The 13,721-nt window shown below is 37.1% G+C and overlaps 1 protein-coding gene across 1 annotated transcript in view; it reads right to left on the reverse strand.

Annotated features, from left to right (window-relative positions):
- The window catches only part of SHISA6 (shisa family member 6), a 344,994-nt gene that overhangs the window by 277,300 nt on the left and 53,973 nt on the right, over positions 1–13,721 (reverse strand). Inside the window, exon 4 of the mRNA XM_026696204.2 lies at positions 5,045–5,140. Coding sequence (XP_026551989.1) covers positions 5,045–5,140 — 96 coding nt within the window. The remainder of the gene's footprint in view (positions 1–5,044; positions 5,141–13,721) is intronic.

A 13,721-nucleotide genomic window follows, 5' to 3' on the forward strand; every position in this document is an offset into this window, starting at 1 on the left:
TCAGACAGCCCCACCCCATCCCATTTGCACATCTAGATAAAATGAGGAGGAAAGCAAGACCATAGAATTCTCCTAGATTCTGATACTATAGCTTTCTAATAAAAGATGCTTTAGATTCTATCTGGTGTCTGCTTCTTAGTCTGGCATGCCTTATAGGGCTGAAACAAAATCATATATGATTGAGATGAGGGTTTAAAGCCAGTGTTCTAAAATTCTGGCAGAACATTCTCCTCCCCCTGAGTTTGGCCTTGTAATGCTCTAAGTAAACTATTGGTCCACTTGAGTAAAAATAATGGAAAAGAGGTACATTATCATAAATATGCTGAAATCTGTGATATATTTGGAGAAGTGATTCACCAATACATAAGGGATACTATCATCTAAAGAAACAGAAATAAGGTGCTTTATTAGGCTTTACTGTAGCTAAATATCTCAGGAATATTACTATTTTAAGCTTAAGAAGGGTGTTCACATTCTACTTATTGGATTCCAGGTTCTGGTTTATTCTATATCTTATCCACTTATGTGATGTTTATGAGATTTAATCAACAGCTGATGTGCTATTACACAGTTTATACCAAGCAGTACTACAATTTGAAAATCTCACATTTAATTAAAACTTCAAAAAGACACACGCACGCACACACATACATACACATATCATACAATTCTTGCTAGACATGATGCCTAGAAACAAATTTATGAAAGCATGCTTCATACATAAAATGACTGTATACAGATGAACTCTGTAACTATATGTTGCTATTCTCTCTATTGTATGTGTTGATCAATGATTGAAATAAAAGAGCACTATTTGTAAGCTGTGGTGAACTGCAGTAAGATAGGTGGCAAACAAATTTCATAAATAAGTAATAATACAAATAAATAAAATGAGTCATGTATCTATCTGTACATTCCATTGCCATATGAGTTAACTGCTTACACTATGCTACCACCTCCATATATATTGTAATCATCTTGAACAGAGCAAGATGATGACTTCTAAATTATGCTTCAATTCATCTAGTTGCATACTCCAGAGAATGACATCAGTGCCAGCCACTTGAAAAAACACAATGGGACATAATGCACAGCTTTTTTGTTCGTAAATATCAAAATCCATTGCTCTACCTTTCAGCACCCCAGAAAATATCCTGTTGCGGGGAGACCCTCCACTTTTATTTTGTCTAAGCTCAAACATATTCCTATCTCATATTTAAAGAATACATTTCACAATATTTGATAGGCTGAAATGATGACTGCAATGACTGGTCCTGCAGGGTCTCACATCAGAGGCATAAATCATTTTAGCTCATTCTGTTCCACATCATTGACCTCAGTCTACCTCTTTCGTATTCGCAATAGGGAACATGCCATAAAACCAGTTTTCCTAACCCAGAATCTCCATCCAGAATTGCTACTCAATTCTAACAGGGCAACTACATCACAGAAGACATGAAGGAGGACAACATTAGTATCCTAGCATCACAGACACACTAAGTAATATCTATCTATCTATCTATCTATCTATCTATCTATCTATCTATCTATCTATCTGTCTGTCTGTCTATTTATCTATCATCTATCTATCTATCTATCTATCTATCTATCTATCTACACACACACACACACACACACACACACGATAAAGGCATAATTTCATGCTGTATTTTTATGGTGGAATTTTTATAGTTAATTGCAATAATGCTTATTTCCTGAAGCCGTAGTTAGTTTAGCAACATAACCACCTCTATCTCAAGGATATGTTCAAAAAGTACAGCAGTTTGGAACACCATACATACTCTGCAAGCAAGACAGTACATCTGTGTCAGTCCTAATGAGAAAAAAAAAGAGCAATTTCCAATGTCCTGAGATGTATCTTCTTCAACTCCCCCTTACATCTTACTTTCCATATTTTTAATGCACATATACAGCACACATTTTAAATCAATTGAGTAAATGGAACTAAAAATATTCCATAGTATTGTATTCTGTTTCCAGCATCCCTAGGTTTCTTTAGGGAGTTCACCAAAGATGGCTGTTTACTTGAAATCACTCAAACAGCTCAGCTAAATGACCATCCTCACAGCAAGGAGACACAGAATGTAAAGCTGCCATGTGAGATTTTTATGCAAGAGTTTGTCTTCTTGCAGTGAAATATATGAACTGAATCCTCAAGGAAATAAATAACACGTATTGTGATTTGGATCCAGAATCAACTATGTGGATGACAATTAAAGTGAATGGTATCATCTACTTCAGAATGAACACATTCAGTCCTTTTCGTTTTTTTAAAAAAAGATAAGTCAATCTCTTTTATTCATACCTCTGTTAATATAATTTTTCAAGCTTACTTCATTGGCCAGGATAATTGGTGAAAATCAATTTTCTAATACAAAGTTTGGAAATAATAACTACAATTAATTCTATTACTCTAAAAAGTTCAGCCAGGATGAAACCGGGGCAGGGGAAATCAATTCCAGAAAGGTTCCTATAGTAATGAAATAGTAAAATATGAAATATCAGATAAAGCTCAATAGTAAAAGTTTGTTGATTACTTCCCTATATTGCTCATGGCCATTAACATTTTTTGTTTAAATCTGCCTTCCCCCTGCCTTTCTGCCCCACCTACTAGGCATGCATCTTTAAAACAAAAATCCCCTTAAGCTGATTGATTTTGGTAAAAATGTAGATAATATCTGGCAATAAACAAACCAAAATATTTGGGAAAAAAGAAAAGATGCTTCTGAATTTGTTTCTGCTTTTTTAGACTCCATTGGAATGTCTCAGTTTGTGATTTTCTGCCAGCAAGTTCCCTTGTTTGATTGAATTAGAAAAACTTGAAAAGGGTAATTCAGAAAAGATTATAGGCTTTTTTTTTTCTTGAATGTTCTTTGTCCATACATTGTACCTACTTCCCCTCCCATTTTGTATGCTTTCTTCTGTATTTCATCCTACACCACAGGACAACACAATCCTACGGGCTATGCCTCCACCTCAATAAACTTTATTTGAACACAGAAAACACAGACAATACACACATATAATGTTTTTTTTCTGTGACAGTTCCACAGAACTCACACTGCTTTGGATGACATTTATAAAGAGAGCTTTTCTTTCATTGGTTAAACAGCAAAATAAAAATCAGAGCATGAAAGGGGAGTTGGTTGTTTTTGTTTTACAACTTGCAAATGATGAACATCCATGGAAACATCAACAAGAATGGATATATGAAACAATATGCCTTCACATACAATACAGGGTTTCTATAGAAATAGAAGTGTATCTCCAAATACATGATATAAATGTTCAACAATCTACAAATAAGTCAGCAAGGAACAATGTTGTGTCATCAAGGTGGCTTGAGCCTGCCCTTTAATGCACTAGTGTGCCATAGAATGAGGTGGATCCCCAAAAAGACTTGATGGTTAGCTAGCTTGGAATCTGTATATCAGATCCAATGAGTGGTCCATCTCTACTAGGACTTTCCCTCTTTCCCCTCAAGTCTTTCTAGAAAATTGGCTCATTCTTCAACAGTCTGAAAGCAACAACATGTACACAACTCCATCCCTCTGTAAATAAAAAAGGTCTTGATATATGCTTCATTAGAAATTCACCCAAATAGACACCAGAGTGATTTTTAAAGAACCATCCTGGTTTGGGTAGCAAGATGTTCTCATATAACAGTTATGAGGGTCATCATAATTGCTAGATGGTTATGGTATATATCATTTGCTATTACATCACCACATCACCACATCCAGCATTGTACTGCATATACATTATGTTACACAGACCATACACAGGGATATGGATATTGACATGTTTTTCAGATTTTTACAATAATGAGTTGCATGCATTCTCTCTCTCACTTAGACACACACACACACACACACACACACGCCTCACAGATAAGGTAGGCAGACAAAAATATATGACCCTTAAGGAAATCACTTTATAAAATGCTTACAATATTATATGCATGGGAAGGATAAATATTTAAATACAATGCACTCTTGTTATACTGAATATGCTGATGCAAATTCAGTAGAAATTGTGGATAATATGACCAATAGCTTTATGGCACAATCAATAATAAGCATCTCTTTTAGAATCTCACACAAATTTTGGGAGAGAAAAATCTAGACGAGATGCAAAAGTGATTCAGTTCAGTGAGCCACTATGTGGCAGGACCACAAATCCATTTTCACTCTACAGATAAGTTTATGCAGTCCAGATTCCAATGTACAATAAGCAAAGAACAAATAAAACACAGAAGGTTCTCAAGATTCATGTATGAGCACCAAGAAGCAACATATTCCAAGTGGGAATAAATCTAGGCACAACAAAATGAAATTCCCATGATCTTTAGCCAGACTGATCACCAAATTGCTTTCTGCTGAAATCCAAAGAAGGTATAGGTCAGTCCCACTCCCAGGCTTAATTGAATTACTTGGAAGTACCTTTGGGCTTGTTTGCAAACTTATATGTTTGCATAACATACTTGTGGGAATTGTGAGCTTTTTGTCTTATTGTGCAATTCCTACTTTTTTCAGTAGGTAAAGGAGGTGTTTTTATTAGATTAGACCATAATACAGATTTCCCCCCCTCTAGGTATGCTATAAGCACACCAAAGGGGTACATATATGTACATGTATATAGTTTTAAGTCAAATGCTCCATATTCTAATAGCGGCATCCCACTTTGGGAGTGGTGTCACCATTTTATCCCATAGTAACTTTATGTATCTTTCTAGTTTTTTGGTAAATGGTAGCAAGACAGGAGGTTTCCATTCATGTAACTCAGTCAACCTGTCTTTCTGCCATTCTGGACCTTCTCCAGATGCTCATTCCATGTCTCCTTCCATAGGATTTAAAAGGCCACTGTTAATACTTTATTGAACTTGCAGTACTCTATTCTGGCATAAGCCTATGATTTTCCACACAAATACTGTTATCTGATGTCATACATAACAAAACTTTCAAGTGAGAGATTGTTCTCAAGTATGTATTTTCTATTCAACAAAAAATAGTTTCCACTGTACCCTTGTTGTGTCCTCTTCCTAATGTGACAAACCCAGAAGAGATGAAATTATGGAAATCTGGACCTCCACTTCGATAAATATCCTTTCCATAATGACCTGCCAAAGAAAGATGAGAAATAGTGCATTATTTTATGCAGTTCAACCATAATTCCATTTCGAAGCAAAAAGAATGCAAAAAGAAAGCTACAGCATTACACAATGCCTGCAGAACAGAATTTATTTAATATTTATTTATTTGTCCAATTGATCCGTGCTACGTCACAGGATTGATGTTCTAGGGAAAAACAGGAAGAGGGAGCATAATGCATAGTGCTCTTGAATGAAAAGTAGAATGTTGGTGGAATAAATAAATAGGTTTCTATCCCACTACTAACTGTGTTAGATGCTCAGTGGCATGCAACAGAACAGTACAATTAAAATATCCATTGTACAAAAACATTAAGAGAACCAATTTGGTGTAGTGGTTAAAGCACCCTGAAAGAAACTGGGACACTATCAGCTCCAGCCCATCGTAGGCACAAAATGAGTTAGATGACCAGTCATTCTCAGCCTTAGAAAGAAGGCAATGTCAAACCACTTCTAAAATATGCCAAAAAATCCCTGCAGAGGTGAATCAAAGCAGATATCAGGAGTCAACACAAGGCAGAAACAAAGGAACAAATTTACAATAATACTATTCAGTGAAAAACAACAACAATTCAACAGCAAAGAGGTCAACAGGCCAGCAACCTACTATGAACCACCTATGAGCCTGCTCTGGAAGATCTCTGTATTAAAATTTTTCTGAAAAAATCATTTATATAGGGGTGATCTCCATGGGAAGACTGTTTTAAAGCAGAGTCGTTAACAAGAAAAGCCACCCCTGGCTACAGTCTCCTCTTACTTTGTGGACTACAAGTTGTTTATTTGAAGATATATGTACCAGACAGAAGAATGGAGAAAGTTTCCTGTAATTACTTTAGCACCAAGCCATCTAAAGGCTGTATAGAATTTTTAAAAACACTTAAAAACTGAGCCCAAAGGCCCCCCATATTTTATGGAAGTAGGGGATCATCAACAGTTTGTTCCAAGATGTTTGTATCATATATATTTTGCCTCTGGAATGGAGGTTGGCCTGAGAAGGAACCACACTACAGGCTCATTAAGGCTATACGAAGCACCACCACATGAAATGAGGCATTGACTACCTCCCAGATCTCACCCTACTTAGAATCCAGGATGAGAGTGAATCTAGCCTACAAGTGTAGAATCATACTAGAAAACACTATTTCATTGGGATCCATAGGACAAAAGGAGACCCAGCTAATATGACAAGATGTTGCTCTGGTGACTTTGGGCAACTACGCTGTGCAGAATGGTCATAGCTACCAAGTGAATGCTATACATCAGACTTCCCCAACCTTTTTTGGCTTTGAAGACCAGCAGGGGTGTGGGGTGGGGGAAAGGAGATGGTTCTGTGCAAGCGGTGAGCAAGCATGTGTGTACACGCAGCTCTATTTGCGTAAGCAGAGGATACATGCACTCGCCACTTGCATAAATGGACCATGCAAACTCACCCCCTGTTCACACAACTGGGATGTGCACCACTTCCGCAGTCTGGTTCTGAATGGCTCAAGGCCTGGAGGTGGGCCACAGCCTGGGACCCCTGCTGTACATTATTCTCCAAAAGAAATTGCTCACTCTGAACAAGATACAGCCAGCTAACAGCATGATGATAATGATAATTAAGGAAACACAACTTTATCTTCCTTATTATACTTGAGCTTGTACATGGCTTCAGTTAGATTCACTTTTCATCTTGTTCCTCTAATGCAGGGGTGTCCAACCTTGGCAACTTTAAGGTGTGTGGACTTCAACTCCCAGGATTCCCCAGCCACACACCTAAAAGTTGCCAAGGTTGGACACCCCTGCTCTAATGCTCTAGGCACTGCTTCTGACACTTTACCTTCCATATCTACTCAGTAAACCAAGGAAACATCTGGGCTTGGCAAACAGATGCTACTTAGGAACAATTATCTCAAGAGCCCAAGTCATCTTTTAATCAGCAGCTAACCTATAGTGGAATATGTGGTTGAATGAGGAGAATGAGAGGAATAGATGCTGCCTAGGAAACAACGAACAAGAGAGGCGGTGGCTTGCTAGAACACTCCCCAAATGTCCACTGGAATTCATCCAAATGCATGAGATCGGCCCATTTCCCCAGTAAAGATTTTGGATAGCTGATCCAGGAAACAATCTGACCATTGAAAAGGTCTGAGTATAAAGCTCTCCATAAAGCTCTCCATATCCACAGATTCTAACATCTGCTCTGAGGCAAAACCAAGGTCTAGCATGTGGTTCTTTAATGTGTCGAGCCAGAGATCAGCATGGACAAATCTGGGATCCCCTGTAGGCTATGAACTTCCAAGCTTTCAAGAATTGCACTGTCAACCTCAAGCCCTCCTCCACAACTTTTCTGATGATCTAATATCTGACGTTTCTCTTGGTGGACAGAGGGTTTGCTGTACCCAATCAACCTGATCTGAAATAATTTAGCTATGAGACTGTAGTTCAACAACAAAAAATATCTATATTTCACATCAGCTCCCAAGAAATCCTATATAGGTATCATGATCACATCCTCATATAGAAAAAAAGCTTGTTCTTTGACTACTTACTACCAGAATATTGCTTGCCTCTGCTACAGGCAAACAAATAGGTGCTCTGAAGGGCTAAGATAATATTTACATTTGCAATAAAAAGAAAAGCATTACAGTCTATAGAAAGGAACGTGATAGATAATCTGTAGAAAAGATGTAAGCCGTGGTTGCTTTTATGTTTGTACACTGCGCTGTATATTATTTTATTATGCTTTGCTGGTGTTTATTAGGATTCCAGGCACAGATGAATTTCAATTATTGCCCTTTTCATTATTTTAGGTTTTACACTGTTGACCAACCTCAGAAAACTACTTCTGTGAGATATAATAAACACACATTTTTCTGTGTCTCCAATGTAGCTCAGGGTCTTTGCCTTTCTCATATAATTTACCTTTTTTGACTTGCTAATTGAGAGATGTTCCCTATTGTAGGTTACTGCCTAATAGTCTTGAAGTACTGTAGTAGATGAATCCCCAATGAGGATTCTTGCATCCTATTTATTTTGTGTTTGCATAGGTACCATATTCCCTATATTAGTAAAAAACTGTAAAAGTATATATAATCCATTGCCCATTTCCAGGTAGAGTCACATCTGCACATTTTTGTCTTTTTCATTTAACTCATTTACACATGTTCCTCTATAAATATATTCATCAGGCATATTCATGCATATGGAGATAAAGTTATGGTATTCTATCTATGGATGAGAGACCACCATTTTTCTTTTTTCAGCCTGTAAATATTGTTCCTTGAGCAAACTAGGTCAGCCTTAACTATAAGACATACAAAGCTGCCCCATACTGAAAGAAAAATATGTTTTTAAACAGAATTACAAACTTTTTCCCACCTCTGAGCAGTGGTTCTTTTCATTTGATCACAACAATTTTTATAGAGTTCTATAAAACTGAGGTTGCATCTCCTAGGTCCATCTTATTACACACAACTTGGTTGACTCAAATTGCTGGGGTTCATTCTCCTGAGATCAATTCCATTCACATTTTCTCTCTTCCATTTCAAAAAGTAAAAAACCCAATAACTTAAAAATAAAAAAACCCAGGAAATTGTAGGAGACAGCTGTGCCACACTGGGAAAATAAGGGGCTGTTCCCTACACGGTCTCGTTGTATGCAATGAAATCACAGAGAAAAGGAGTCCAAGTCATTTTCAAATTTGACAAAACTGCATATGAATGTGTATTTTGCTTGTTGGACAATAATATGCAACTTTATCAGGGCTTTCAGCTGAAAAGAGACAATCCACTGCACAAATAAATACACCCAAGGTAAGTTGTGTAAGAAATTAATATGTGGTACAGGAGAATATTTGTAGCTCAGTTTTCTTGCTGATGTTTTATTACCCCAGCACTGATGATGTTACCTAGTTAGGGAAATGAAATGCCTGCAAAAAAAACAAGCAAGCTCAGAGAGCACCAAGAACTGCTCAGAAATTAATATGTTACAAAGGTTAACTATTACTAGCCTTCAAATAATGAAATTATTAGAGTTGAATTGAACTATCGTTATGCACAGAGGTGGTATTCAGCAGGTTCTGACCAGTTCTGAAGAACCGGTAGAGGAAATTTTGAGTAGTTTGGAGAACCAGCAAAGACCATCTCTGACTGGCCCCGCCCCCATCTATTCTCTACCTTCTGAGTGCCAGCTGATCAGCTGTGTCTTCTTTTGTTGCCTTGCACAGGAGAAATCAGGTCAGCTGGCTGGGGAGGGAGTAGGATTTTGCAGTAACCTTCCGCCAGGAGTGGGGAGGAAATGGGGATTTTACAATATCCTTCCCCTGCCACTCCCACTAAGCCACACCACACCCACCAAGCCATGCCCACAGAACTGGCAGTAAAATTTTTTGAATCCCACCGCTGATTATGCACCTATGGAAACTTTTATTCCTAAACACAGATTTTAGAATCATGAGCTCTTTGGGTACTTAAATTCCAACTTAAAAACTTGTGTTTGTGTGATGTTAAAACTAATATTTGAATCTTCTACAAAAATGAGAAAAGAACTGCTCTATATTTTCAGGTGCTTGTGCCTTCTTTTATTTGTATGCTTTCAATTGCTTGAGACAAACCAATCACCTGGAGTTCTTTGTGCTCTCTGAGGTTTGATGTTTGTCACAGACATTTCATTATGCAACTAGGTAACATGAGAAGTACTAGTAAGTGCCAGCGCCAATCAAGCCATAACCCCCTGAGAGAAATACGTGCAATTACTTGTCTATAGAAATGAATTCCTTGGGAAGTAAAGGAAGAATATTTACTTCTCACAGGCTATTAAGGCTGTAAGGCTCATAGGTTACCACAGCTGACTAGCAGGTCTGATTCTCTTCCATCTGGAGAGGGCTGAACATTGCAACTTCCCTTCCCTTTTTTTTTCAATCTGAATTAATATCTTTCCATGTTTCACTTCACTTCACTTTGCTTGTAAGAGTTAATCAGACTACACAAAGAATCATTAGTTTTATCCTCTGTTTAGAATCAGATAATTGCAGCTGTGTATTTCATTTTTGCATAAATCTACATAGCAAAGCACATTTTTTCTTCCGTTGTTTTCTCTACTTTTGCTATTCATTTCTGCTCCAGTCTCCCTAATTGACTCATTATTTCATGAATGAATTTTAATTTTTTTGCCTTTATGTTTCATAACTCCCTTTGTCTACATTTTCTTCATCACTTTGTTCCCCTTCTTCTTTCACATCCTCTGCCACTCAACAGTTAATGTGACAGGTATCATCATAGAATCTTCAAAAGCTGCAAATAAAGGATCCCCTAAAATTATTTCCCCACTTCATGCACACAGATAAATCAAGGTACAATTATAGCTTGAGTTATTCAAGGTCACAGACAAAGTCTTTAAAAGAATAAGGATGAAATGGGATTTCATTGTTGTTCCTTTATGCCTAAATATTTGACTATGACTTTGGACATGATGTCTGAAGAAAATGATACACTCAAAGATAAAGAAAACAATAATATTTTACATTTCTTTAGGCCTTAAGCAGTTTACTATATCATATTTATACAATATATTTATTGGTCATATCTTGGAACTCTAAATGACCAAATAAAAAGCCCATGACTTTAATAGGTGATTTCCTACAATTTTATATTTCATATAACAATAAAAATTTAGAAGAAAAGCAGATATATATTTTACCCTGCAATGGTCTATTGTAATTGTATTAAAATTGTTAAGAAAGCAGTTAAATTAATAGAAACAAATGTAAAAGAAAAAGAAAAAGGAAATCAAAGAAACAGCTAAAAGGAAGGACAGAAGGAAGGAAGGAAGGAAGGAAAGAAGGAAGGAGCTTCCAATTTACTTCACAACAGTTATAAATAAAATTATAAATTTACACACTTAAGGTTAAAAACATTTTTTTCCTATAATGTCTAACCATAATATCGTATATCATAAATTTATTTTTTTTTCTGTTTCACAAAAAGCAAAGTCAATCCAGCATAATTCCTCTCTCTGCAGGTTACTGCAATGATCCCCTCCTCTTCTTCCTTCTTGCAATTGTTTGAGTAGATTGCCATTAGAAAAGGGGAAAAAACCAAGTGCCTTTTTATGCTTGGTGCAGTGAATGAATTTTTTGCCATTGGATTGTTAACAATATTAAAATTGATACAAGAGTTCCACAGAGAACTTTCAGCGTAACTGATATTGAAATGGCACATTTTGGGAAAGGAAATCATAGAAGAATTGAAATTGTCATAATCATTAACAAAGAAATGTCTAAAGTCAGTGCTTGGATACAAATTTTAAAAAATGAGTGGATGTCAAAGCCACACCAATCAGTATTAGTGATTCAAGTCTGTGCTCCACCACAGTCGCAGAGGAAGCAGATATTGAATATGCTGACATGAAATCCTTGTTGATAGACTTCCACCTCCCCATCCAAGAAAGATATCATACTCATTATAGGCAGGTGAAGTCTTAAGAATAATAGAAATATTTTGCTTTAATGTGCAGAATAAAGTAAGGGACTGACTGATAAGAATTCTGCAGAATAGCTAATTTTTTTTTCCAGAAAATATCTTTTTCAAACAATCTAAATGACAAATTTAAACACTGACATTACCAGGCAGACACTGGTAGTATCATAGTAACATTATGATGGCAGCTGGTTCCAGAATTGCACCAGGTGGCCGAGTAACAAAGCGACCCATTTCAGATAAGAAAAAAGCGCCAGAGCTTTTAAAAAAATCAAGTGAGGAGGAGTAGTGGGGCCTAGGGTAGACTGAAGTAGACGGGAAGCCTGCAGGGATCCAAGAATGGGGAATGGCCTGCGGGAGATCATGTGTTTGTGTGTGTGTGTGTGTGTGTGTGTGTGTGTGTGTGTGTGCGCGCGCATGCGCGCATGCAAAGGTCTGCAGGGATTTGGGGGGGGAAGGACTGCAGGAGTTAAAGGGCAGAAAATGGAGTATAGGATGTCTCATGGTATGGGGGAGGACTTGGGAGGCCTGGGGCAGGTGAACGGGTCAATACTTACCCTAACAAGGCCTCCCCCACTCGAGGCTCCCTATGCTCTGCTTAACAACCTGCATATTCATTTAGCAGAGGACAGGGAATGTTAAAAGAGGCCATCTTGCCTAATGTCCATCGTGACATGGAACCATAAAGGGGGGGCTTCATTATGATTATATGTCAAAGACTACTACTACAGATTTTCATGACTCAGGCCACTTGAATCAGCAGACCATGAAGAAACAAAGCAGCTCCTTCACAAATGCATGGCACAACGTAGGAGAATAAACCCATCAGAAAAAGAATCAGTAGTCCATCTGCCTTTCAAAGACCAAAGGTCTTTTGAAGATAGCAAAGTCTACATTCGGACAGAGAGGACCACTGCTTTGAAAGAGGGGTCAAAAGAGACCATTAAAATTGAACAATCCTCTCTCAATAGAGAGGGGGGATACTATATCTGCTGTCAACAACACAGACCTTTTAGCAGCACCAAGAAGATTTCACACCCATTTGCACGCTTATTCAGGTGACTGTGTGGGTACAGATAACTCCAAGTGGCCACAAGGACTCTCAGAGAGCTAATGACTGACCTTCAGAGTGCTAAATGAGAATATAAACTGAAGAAGCTTTTTGGATGAGAAGCAAAATATTTTCAAAGAAAAAAACAAACTAAGTCCAGTTACTTTTTGAAAAGCACATTTGGACAACCATGACCTGGAAGATTGAGAATCTCCATAGATATTTAGCCCACCTGATGTATATGTTGAAGAATTTGTATGCTCATCGGGAAGTAACAGAATGGAATATAGAACAAGCAATTTGTTCACAATTGGGAAAGGTGTGTAGCAAAGTTGTATTCTGTTAACCTATCTGTTTAATTTCTATTCAGCCTACATCATGAGAAATACTGGATTAGAGGAAATTATCAAATTGTTGGAAAAAAACATTAACAACCTCAGTTATGTTGATAGTTCATTTGATGGCTAAAGAAAGAATTAAGAAATCTCTCCTTGAAGATAATAGAATATAGTATAAAAGCCTGCTGAAAGATATGTACATACATACACATATATGTATATTTCATACACAAACACACACACACACACACACACCAGCATGAAAATAAAATGGAGAAGAAACTGAAGCAATCCCAGATTTATCTTCATGGGCTTAAAAAAAGTCTAAAGGATATTAGCTACTTGGATGAAATCGAATAATATTTTATCTAGTACAAGAGAAATTACACTGAGAACAAAGTTGTATACTGCATTGTCACAGCAACAGTCTTCCCAGTCTTAATACGGTATATATAATGAAAGCTGGATCATCAGAAAGATTGACTGGAGAAAAATCAATGCCTTTGAACGTTGGAGAAGATTGTTGAGAATACTTTGAACTGAAAGAAGAACAGATAATTCAATACTAGTTGAAGTAAAACAAGACTGTTCACTGGAAGCACTAATTATGAACTTAAAATGTAAATACACTGCTCAAAAAAATAAAGGGAACACTTAAACAACACAATGTAACTCTAAGTCAATCACACTTCTGTGAAATCAAA

This window comes from Pseudonaja textilis, chromosome 2 (genome assembly GCF_049901715.1).
Source record: "Pseudonaja textilis isolate UNSWEBS1 chromosome 2, rPseTex1.2, whole genome shotgun sequence".
Classification (NCBI taxonomy): Eukaryota; Metazoa; Chordata; class Lepidosauria; order Squamata; family Elapidae; genus Pseudonaja; species Pseudonaja textilis.